Genomic DNA, 10,000 nt, shown 5'->3' on the forward strand with positions numbered 1-10,000 from the left:
AATCCAGTGCAGCAACATATTTCGGTTAATTCTGCCGTGAAAATGTAAACAAACCAAAACCAATCCCGCTTTTCCATGAAAGGGGGAAGATGGAGACCTTCCATCGCCAACTGGTCTCAGTGTTTTAATAAGCGTTGTTCAATGCAGTGTTAAAAGTTTAATTGTTTATTGTCTAACGTGGGACTCATTTTGCAGTGGGTCAAAAACATCCAGCTAGAGGGTAGAACCCAGTGCCAATGCCGGTTAACTCTCGGTTTACAGCTCCTAACATTCTCACGAAGCTCTTCAGTCCTGAAACCCCGAGTTTTCGACTTGGACTCTCTGAGTGGATCCAGCTTGTTTCTGAAGGGGTGGGCGAAGTGTTTGATTGACGTTCGTGCGGACCAAATAGTTTATCCTTTTATCTTAGCAACAGTACGATCGTATTTCTATCCAATGGAAATTGGGGGAGGGAGGCGTGGTTTGCAAACGTACGGCGAGCTTTGATTGGCTTTGAGGCTAGTGGGGGCCCGCGGAATGCTGGGATAGGTAGTTCCTTAATCCTGTTTTCTTTGTAAGCGATTCGCCTCGAAACTACATTTCCCGTGTGAGTGAGCAAGACGAACGAGCGCCTGGCCTGAAAAGGCGCTCGCACTCGATATAAAAGCAGCGGGTTCCTCCCTCGCTAGTGTCGTGAGGGTTGTGCACGGTCGCTCGCGCGCCGCCGAAACGGTTACCGGGAGCTGGTTCCCCGTCGCCTGCGGAGTCTCTTAACGGATATCAGCACGAGAGGAGGTAGTTGCACGAGAGTTGCACGAACTTTGCAAATGTCAAGAATGAGCGGCGCAACACTTTGCAGAAAGTTACTTTACTTGATTTGCGTTTTAGTTTGTCTTACTGCACGGGTGGATTCAGCACGCGATGTCAGGACCGGACGGTAAGCAAGAGCTGAACGTCAAAACTTCTCAAGTTTGTGCGGCTACAGATTTGCAGCATCTTCCAGTCCACAGCAGTGGTGGACCGAAAGCGGACGCAAGGGGGCGCGATGTGGCGCGCCAGCAGCACTCAGACGGAAAGACGAGTGAGCCAACAGATGGAGAGAACTTGCGCGGAGAGCCACGGGTCCCGTGTCCTGCGACTTTAACCGTGCGTGCACGCCCACAGCGTGCGACCACGTCTCGGCCCAGTCAGGGGCACGAGGCCGAGCCGGCTTTGACCGTGCAGGTGATCGCTGCTGGCGGCGATAGCGGAGATGGACCGGAGGAGGAAGCACGTTGCCAGACGCAAAGTGCGGCGAGTCCCGCATGTGCGGATGCGCGCGTGGCCAAAAAAAGGCACAGACGGCGACCCTCAAAGAAAAAGCGCCGCTGGAAACCTTATTATAAACTCTCGTGGGAGGAGAGGAAAGCGCGCGATGAGCGCGAGGCTGCGCGGGCGTGGCGCGCGCGGGCAGAGATGTTTGCGAAAGGACTGCCGGTGGCACCCTACAACACTACCCAGTTCATCATGGAGGAGCACGACCGGGAGGAGCCCGACCTCAACCCAGACATACACGGCAGGGGTCTGCTCGGGGCCTGCCGCGCGCACGACCTGGCAGACGATGGAGACGGCGACGGCGGCGGGACATCGGGCCACGCGCGGGGGGAATACCTCCAGCGAGACTTTTCGGAGACGTATGAGAAGTACCACGCCGAGAGCCTGCAGAGCATGAGCAAACAGGAGCTCGTGCGCGAGTACCTCGAGCTGGAGAAGTGCATGTCCCGTCTGGAGGAGGAGAACGCGCGACTGCGCGCGCCCGGCACGGAGCGCGTCAGAGCGCTGGAGAGCGAACTAGATGCGCTGCGCGCGCAAAACGGAGAGCTCCGTCTGCAGGGCTTCGGAGACGGACGCGCGTCTAATTAAGTAATTAGTCGTGCCGTGATCCGTGAGACGGGAATCTGAAGCACGTTGGGCTTCGGTGAACTATGACCTAAAGATCTCTGTGCTACTCCATTACCGGGTTTGGAATAAGAACGTACCTGTGGTGTTTTTTTTGCTTTATTTTGAAGCGGAACATGACAGTCAACCCCCGAAAATTACGTTATTACACTGCCCAGCCACTGCCTAGTCTAAAGTTCTAACGCACAAATCCGTCCCAGTGCGAGGAAACGGGGGTACCGAGGTCCTGGCACTCAGCCTCCGTTGTGTTGGGAGGTGGTGGTGTGTCAGCAGCGCGAGCCAACAGGAGCGCACGGAGTATTATTAAGGTATTACATCCCTGAGGCTTCAGTAATCACTTCGATGTGCTCTTTGCAAACAGAGAATCAGCAACACTTTTACTTCACCAGTTGACCTTGTATGTGGTGAGTTCCAGGACTGGCCACTATGGGGCGCTAGTACAGGTGGCAGTTTTCTAGCACACGTCTGGATTCTTCAGAATGTTTATTCTGGAAGGTACAGTATTATTGTCTATTAACCCTCTTCCTCCTTATGTGACTTGTATTTTATAGAAAGAAACAGGAGACCCTTCAGGACAGACGTTGGGCATCTTGTCTACAGCTTTGGCGTAACGACAGAATGTATCTTAAAAAGGCAGTTAAGTGTAGTTTGTAATCAGAACTTCAGGAGTTTCAGTTCTGCACAGTGAAATCAAGAGCGAAGAAGTGGGAAATGGGAGAACTATTCATGCAATGGACAACGAGCATCGTTTCTCGTGTGGTGCGTGAATGTCAGCCTTAGTCATTTCCTTCCTCAATTAAATGTCTCTACACTGTATATTTCTTTAATAAAAGAATATTTCTAGAATAAAAGTATATTTCTAGAATAAAAGACCCATAAAAGTGATAGAGAAATTGATGAAAACCACAGACACTCGTGAGCAATTCCAGTGTGACAGCAGCGTAGGAGTCTTAACAAACTGGACCAACGACGTGCAGCGCTGTACTGCCCAGCAATAAAGAGTTTATTACAGCATATGACAGACTGTTGGACAGACACTGTTTTGCAGGTTAAAGTTTTTCTCTTTGCACTGAGGTGTATAAGATTTCTGCATAGTACTTGTAAGTCACAGAGAAAGGCCATTTATGACAAAATAAAGACCAATCTGTTGGGAGTCTAATTCTGTTTTCCTTTAAAATGGGTAACCCCAAAATTCCAAATAAAAGTACACACACACATACACACACATATATATATATATATATATATATATATATATACACACACACACACACACACACACACACACACTATTCAAAGCAAGACATTAAGGAAAAACATTTTCAAGTAACATCTTGAAATAAATGACGGTGCACCTCAGTGGTTGTAAACCATATAAAACTAAAAAAAAAAAAAAGTAAAAACAAATATGTATATAATATGTATATTTACAAGGTTAACTTAAGGGTTTGTACAAATATTACAAAATAGTGGAATGCAAAAACACACTTCACACACACACAGGTGAAGATATAATCAGATCGAGTGCTCCTTGCTCGGCCTGCGAACACACCACAAATTCCCGTCTTGTGGTTTCTTGAAGTAACATGCATGAGGTCAAGGGTCAATGGTGTTTGGTTTCAACACTCTTCCTTTTAGCAAAACACTTTCACTAATACTGCACTAGTTGTGTGTGTGTGTGTATGTGTGTGTATGTGTGTGTGTGTCTGGTTTGGCAGGCCCTCCCCTCGTGACTGAGGTGGTAGGCATGTTTCCTCTGGTACTACTGTGCAGCAGCACACATTAAGCCCTGGAGCACTCACACCTGGTGCTGAGAGAAGGGGGTGTGGTCAGATCTGTTTGTGCCACGCCCCTTTGCTACATTGTGAAAAGAATGATAAAGCGAGAGTAAAGAAAACTTTGGCAACCCATAAGACCCATAAGACGTTAGAGGGTCTCCTGCATGCACAGCAGGGAGCAGGAAAGATACACAAACAAGCCTGAACACAAACAGTCAGACACTGAGTCTGTCGTCTGGGTTTATCCGCACACACACACACAAACACGCACGCAGCAGGTCCAAAGCTCCAGCTCTTATATTGTCGTTGACTCTGCTGTCACAAACATTCGTCAAAACCGGGTGGTAGGCGGAGCCCGATGTGCAGGGGGAGAGGCTGTTCTCCAGGAAGGATGCTCAGAGAACGCAGCTAGCGGCCAGTGCAGGAGCCTTACTGTTGTTGTTTGTGCAGTCGCCGGCGGAAGCGAGGGGCGGGGCCTTGCTGCAGGCCTCGGTGGGCGAGGCTACCACAGTGTGTCTCCTCCAGGCGCGCCTCTTCCTGCGCGTCTCGGGCGAGAGTGGTGTCCGGCGTCCCGCGCTGCGGAGCTCCTCGGCCGAGCCCATCAGCCGAGCGCGCACCTGCTCCGCCAGCGAGCACGGCTCGGCGCTGGGGGGCTTCTCCCGACCAGCAGCAGGGGGCACTCTGCTTCCGGGCGACTGGGAGAGGGAGGGCGAAGCCAGGCCTGGCTGCGGGTCCTCCTCGGAAGCGGAAAGTTCTGGAAGGTCTAGGGAAGGAGCTTTGGCTTTGACCGTCTTTAGCCGACGGCGCGCTAAGGTGTCGCACTGGATGAGACGGTGGGAATTGAAGGAGGGCCGTGTGTGTAGGCGCTGGGAGGAGGAGGAGGAGGAGGAGGAGGCGGGGCGTGCTGGGCCCTCGCCCGCTGCTTCCTGTTCGGGGGTGGGGCGTGCAGAAGGAGTGGGCGGAGTCAGAGTGCGGCTGGGGGCGGGGTCGGCAGCAGGGGCGCATGGTTTGTAGTGTGTGCGCGGGGGCGACGGTGTGTGCTTCGCCGGCCGCTCCTGTGTAAGGGACCGCGAAGCGAAGCCGCTCTCGTTGTCTGTCTCGCTCACCAGTTCACTCTGCTCGTCGTCTGCGTCTTCGCCCCGCCCTTCTGACTCTAAGCTCCGCCCCAGGGTGGAGAGGGTGGAGTAACCTGAGACAATGGAGCGTGCGTCCTCCCCTCGCCAGCCACGACCTTTCACCTCTGACCTCTGGTCCTCTTCTTCACTCAGGAGCATGGACTGCGACTCCTCACCACAAGGCATTTTGGGACAAGTTTCGTCTTTGCGCACTCCCTCCGTCTCTGCCTCCTCCTCGTCTTCCTCCTCATCTTCCTCATCCTCCTCTGCCTCTGCACAGGGGGCGCTGTCAGACTCCCCAGGCTCCACTCCCTTCCCACCACCCTCCCCTGAGAGGCCAGCTCTGATTGGCTCTTGCTCAGACTCGTCATCGGTGCTGGAACCCAGAAAACGGGCGCTGGGTCGTTTTCTGCGTTTGCGTGCCATGGCTGACATAATGGACAGCGTCGCCAGGAAGTCCTTGGCTGTGAGGTCACGTTTCGACCCCCCTGAACCCTGGTAAATGTCAGAGGTCAGAAGGTCATTTTAGGAGGTCACAATAAACCAAAGTTAATATAAACTAAATTTAGATTTCAGATATAATTACATACTATTAAATCAGGGGAATTCTAAGTATTTAAAATAAATGATTATGGTATATAGAAAGTTAACGGTCATACACCGACTGAATGTGGGAATAAAGCTTCTCTGATCCTTACCTTCGACTTCACTGAGTCACTGTTGGCTGAGTCTATGAAAAGATCCAAAGAGAAAGGAGAAGAGAGAGATAAATATGATATTGGGGCACGTTTTTAAGAAATGAGAGGCACAGAGGCGTGTGAAATGACATAGAATAGCCACCATTTAATGCTCCTCCTGTGTTTCTAATGTCGTCATGTCGTCTTTATAATGCCGTGTCGTGTTTTATAATGTCATGCTGTGTTTATAATGTCATGTATTTATGTCGTCGTGTCATGTTTATAATGTCATCATGTCGTGTCTATAATGTCGTCGTGTTGTGTTTATAATGTTATGGCATGTCGTGTTTGTCATGTCATGTTTATAATGTTGTCATGTCGTGTTTATAATGTGTCATGTTTATAATTCCGTTGTGTCGTGTTTGTTGCATGTTTATAATGTCATGTCGCATTTATGTCATGTCGTGTTTATAACGTCATATTGTGTGTTTATTTCATGTCGTGTTTATAATGTCGTTGTGTCATGTTTATGTCATGCCTTGTCGTGTTATGTTTATAATGCCGTGTCATGTTTATAAGGTTGTGTCGTGTTTATAATGTCATGTCGAGTTTATGTCATGTCGTATTTATAATTTTGTGTCATGTTTATAATGTTATGCCGTGTCGTGTTTATAATGTCATGCCGTGTCGTGTTTATAATGTCATGTCCTGTTAATAAAGTCATGCTGTTTATAATGTCATCATGTTGTGTTTGTCATTTGTGTTGTGTTTATAATGTCATCGTGTCATGTTTATGTCATGTCGTGTAAGGTTTATAATTTTGTGTCGTGTTTATAATGTCATGCCGTGTCGTGTTTATGTCATGTCGTGTTGTTTATAATGTCGTCGAATCGTGTTTATAAATTCGTGTCATGTTTATAATGTTATGTGTCATGTTTATAATGCCGTGTCGTGTTTATAAGGTTGTCATGTTTATGTCGTTTATGTCATATTTATAATGTTGCGTCATGTTTATCACGTCGTGTTGTGTTTATAATGTCGTCATGTTATGTTTATAATGTCATGATTATAATGTTGTCGTGTCGTGTTTATGTCTTGTCAAGTTTTATGTTATGTTGTGTTTATAATGTGATGTTGTTTATAATGTCATGTCGTATTTATAATGTCTTCGTGTCATGTTTATATGTTGTGTTGTGTTTATAATGTCGTGTCATGTTTATAATGTCATCGTGTTGAGTTTGTAAAATCATGCTGTGTTTGCTATTCCGTGTTTGTCATTGTGTCATGTTTATAATGTCGTCGTGTCATGTTTATAATGTCGTCATGTCATGTTTATAATGTCGTGTCATGTTTATAATTTTGTGTTGTTTATGTCATGCCGTGTCGTGTTTATAATGTTGTGTCGTGTTTCTAATTTTGTGTCGTATTTATAATGTCATGTCATGTCATGTTTCTAATGTCATGTCATGTCATGTTTATAATTTTGTGTCGTGTTTATAATGTCATGCCGTGTCGTGTTTATAATGTCATGCCGTGTCGTGTTTATAATGTCATGTCGTGTGTTCGCCTCTGTGTCTGTCATTCATGGTTAAAGCCTCCCGACATGTGACACTGTTCACACCAGAGAGACACCAAACAGTGTCTGCAGGACGAACTGATTCACTGAACTGATTTGCTAAACTGAGTCACATTTAAATGACACTCAGGTGTGAACAGGATCTTCAAAAGAAGCCAAGCGGTCCAACATGGTAGCATTAGGGAAGAACTGCGCACACTGATGACATCACGTCACGCACGGATGACATCGACCCATGAAAGGAGCCAGGTGAGAAGCCAGCGCAGGATTGTCAGGGACACGGAAACACCGCTACACACATGACGCGCGTTTCCATAGCAACACCCTCAAAGACACTCAACTCTACACACCCACAGCCTTAACACACACGCACACACACACACACACACACGCGCACGCACACACACTCACACTCACACACACACACACACACACACACACACTCACACACACACACACACACACACAGGGTATCGCAGGCAAAACCCATCCTACCGCAGTGACTGATCCACAGGCTCAGCTAAAAGACACGAAAATGTACAGAGAAAGAACGAGGGAGATGAAAAGAGAAAGAGGAGAGAAAAATGAGAGATTGCACAAAACAGAAAATGCAAACAGAAAAGTGCAGAGCACTCAACATACCAATTAGAACCTGCTCTCAAACGCAGTATCAGACTGACTCAGACCTGCTCTTTAACGCAGTATCAGACTGACTCAGACCTGCTCTCTAACGCAGTATCAGACTGACTCAGACCTGCTCTCTAACGCAGTATCAGACTGACTCAGACCTGCTCTCTAACGTAGTCACTCACTCAGACCTGCTCACTAACGCAGTATCAGACTCACTCAGACCTGCTCACTAACGCAGTATCAGACTCACTCAGACCTGCTCACTAACGCAGTATCAGACTCACTCAGACCTGCTCTCTAACGCAGTATCACTCACTCAGACCTGCTCTCTAACGCAGTATCACTCACCCAGACCTGCTCACTAATGCAGTATCAAAGTCACTCAGACCTGCTCATTAACGCAGTATCAGACTCACTCAGACCTGCTCACTAATGCAGTATCAGACTCACTCAGACCTGCTCACTAATGCAGTATCAGACTCACTCAGACCTGCTCTCTAACGCAGTATCAGACTCACTCAGACCTACTCACTAACGCAGTATCAGACTCACTCAGACCTGCTCACTAACGCAGTATCAGACTCACTCAGAGCTGCTCACTAATGCAGTATCAAAGTCACTCAGACCTGCTCACTAATGCAGTATCAGACTCACTCAGACCTGCTCACTAATGCAGTATCAGACTCACTCAGACCTGCTCTCTAACGCAGTATCAGACTCACTCAGACCTGCTCACTAACGCAGTATCAGACTCACTCAGACCTGCTCACTAACGCAGTATCAGACTCACTCAGACCTGCTCACTAACGCAGTATCTATCTTACATCCTCAGCTCTACACTCTCACATTAGTAAGTCACTATCAATGAGTTAGTTTCAGTTTTCTGAAACTAAAGACATTTTGGTTTATTGATCCAAACTGATGACACATTCAAGTCATATAAAGAATTTTAAGCTTCCAGCTGGAAAGTTTTCATCCAATCCCAGAATGTAGCATTAGTCAACTGATCTAGACTTGTGCTGTGATTGGTCAGGCCGGGAGGCTGGGCGGGCTCTCACCTGAGCCCTCCCCTAGGAGACAGGCTCGGCCAATGTTGGAGAGGAGGTGGTCTATGTTGGGGGCAGGCTGGACATCCTCGGCGTCCACTGGTGTCTGAGGGAAACAAAACCATTCAGCAAACATCCCAGACAAACAGAACTCATGTACCAGTGACTGGAGATCCACCACGTTCATCTGACCTTATCATCCTTCTCGTGCTCCTCACTGAAAAACCAGGTATACTGCGCACACCGGCAGAGAGCGAGAGAGAGAGATAGAGATAGAGAGAGAGAGAGAGAGAGGTAGAGAGAGAGAGAGAGAGAGAGAGAGAGAGAGAGAGAGAGAGAGAGAGAGAGAGAGAGAGAGAGAGAACAGAAACTGGTCAGTATAAAAGCACAGTGTAGGCTATTTGAATAACATGATGTGGCACTGCAGGATTGGCTGCTGGATGTAGTAGGCAGGGCTTACGTGCTGGATGAGAGTCTCCACGATCTTGTAGCGGTCGGGCATGTGTGTGACCATGTCTGTCATGTTGTCCTCCGATGTTCGCACGAGAGTGGGACCGAACACCAGTGCCAAGTTACGAGGCTCCATCTGCTCACACACACACACACACACACACACACACACACACACACACACACACACACACACACACACACACACACACACACACACACACACACACACAGAGTTACAGCTGTATGTCCAATTCAACATTCTGAAATAACCTTATATTAAGGTCTAAAATTACAAATTTAGACCTTAATATAAGTGTTAATATAAGGTTGTTGGCACACCCACACTCAAAGGTAAAACAACACACACACACAGACACACATGCACACACACAAATCTAACCTTGTTCTTCTCAGAGTGGTCTGCTACTGTCTTCAGATGACCAATCAGAAACTTCAGTGTGTGGAAGTAATAGACTGGCAAATCATGGATCTGACACACACACACACACACACACACACACACACACACACACACACAGGCATTACATACAGAATGAAGATGTGAAGGGTTGGTATTTTGACTACAGGGAAATGGAATCTAAAGCAGAAGAGGTGTGGATGTGCGTGCGTGTGTGTGTGTGCATGCATGTACTTGTGTGTGTGTGTGTGTGTGTGTGTGTGTGTGTGTGCGTGTGCATGTACGTGTGTGCGTGTGTGTGTGTATACTGGGAGCACTGGTGAACATTCCACACTCACCAGCTTCTTCAGGGTCTTCAGCCGGTCACTGGGGTTGGGCAGGCGATTGGCC

General features: G+C 47.9%; 1 protein-coding gene and 1 pseudogene across 13 annotated transcripts in view; one reads left to right on the plus strand and one right to left on the minus strand.

Moving 5' to 3' along the window:
• The first annotated feature begins 682 nt into the window (after positions 1–682).
• LOC113588896 (protein HEXIM1 pseudogene) lies at positions 683–3,205 on the plus strand (annotated as a pseudogene). 2 transcript variants are annotated; one of them, XR_014122945.1, is made up of 3 exons: positions 685–774; positions 868–2,225; positions 2,469–3,205. The product of XR_014122945.1 is annotated as a protein HEXIM1 pseudogene, transcript variant X2 (transcript). The 2 variants fall into 2 exon arrangements; XR_014122944.1 differs by having other exon boundaries at positions 683–2,321.
• arhgap23a (Rho GTPase activating protein 23a) overlaps positions 2,898–10,000 on the minus strand; it is a 66,699-nt gene continuing 59,596 nt past the window's right edge. For 9 of the 11 annotated variants that reach the window (XM_081711610.1, XM_081711608.1, XM_081711607.1 and 6 more), the window contains 7 exons: positions 9,949–10,000; positions 9,593–9,682; positions 9,200–9,325; positions 8,932–8,973; positions 8,752–8,845; positions 5,509–5,540; positions 2,898–5,305 (listed from right to left, as the gene is read on the minus strand). The exon at positions 9,949–10,000 is cut by the window's right edge and continues 22 nt beyond it. In XM_081711610.1, the coding sequence (XP_081567736.1) occupies positions 4,091–5,305; positions 5,509–5,540; positions 8,752–8,845; positions 8,932–8,973; positions 9,200–9,325; positions 9,593–9,682; positions 9,949–10,000 (1,651 nt within the window). In that variant the 3' untranslated portion in view covers positions 2,898–4,090. Of the gene's footprint in view, positions 5,306–5,508; positions 5,541–5,778; positions 7,584–8,751; positions 8,846–8,931; positions 8,974–9,199; positions 9,326–9,592; positions 9,683–9,948 lie in introns of those variants that run through there. The other 2 variants (XM_081711612.1, XM_081711613.1) reach the window with 2 other exon arrangements.

This window comes from Electrophorus electricus, chromosome 3 (genome assembly GCF_041902795.1).
Source record: "Electrophorus electricus isolate QZ-2024a chromosome 3, ASM4190279v1, whole genome shotgun sequence".
NCBI classification, from domain to species: Eukaryota; Metazoa; Chordata; class Actinopteri; order Gymnotiformes; family Gymnotidae; genus Electrophorus; species Electrophorus electricus.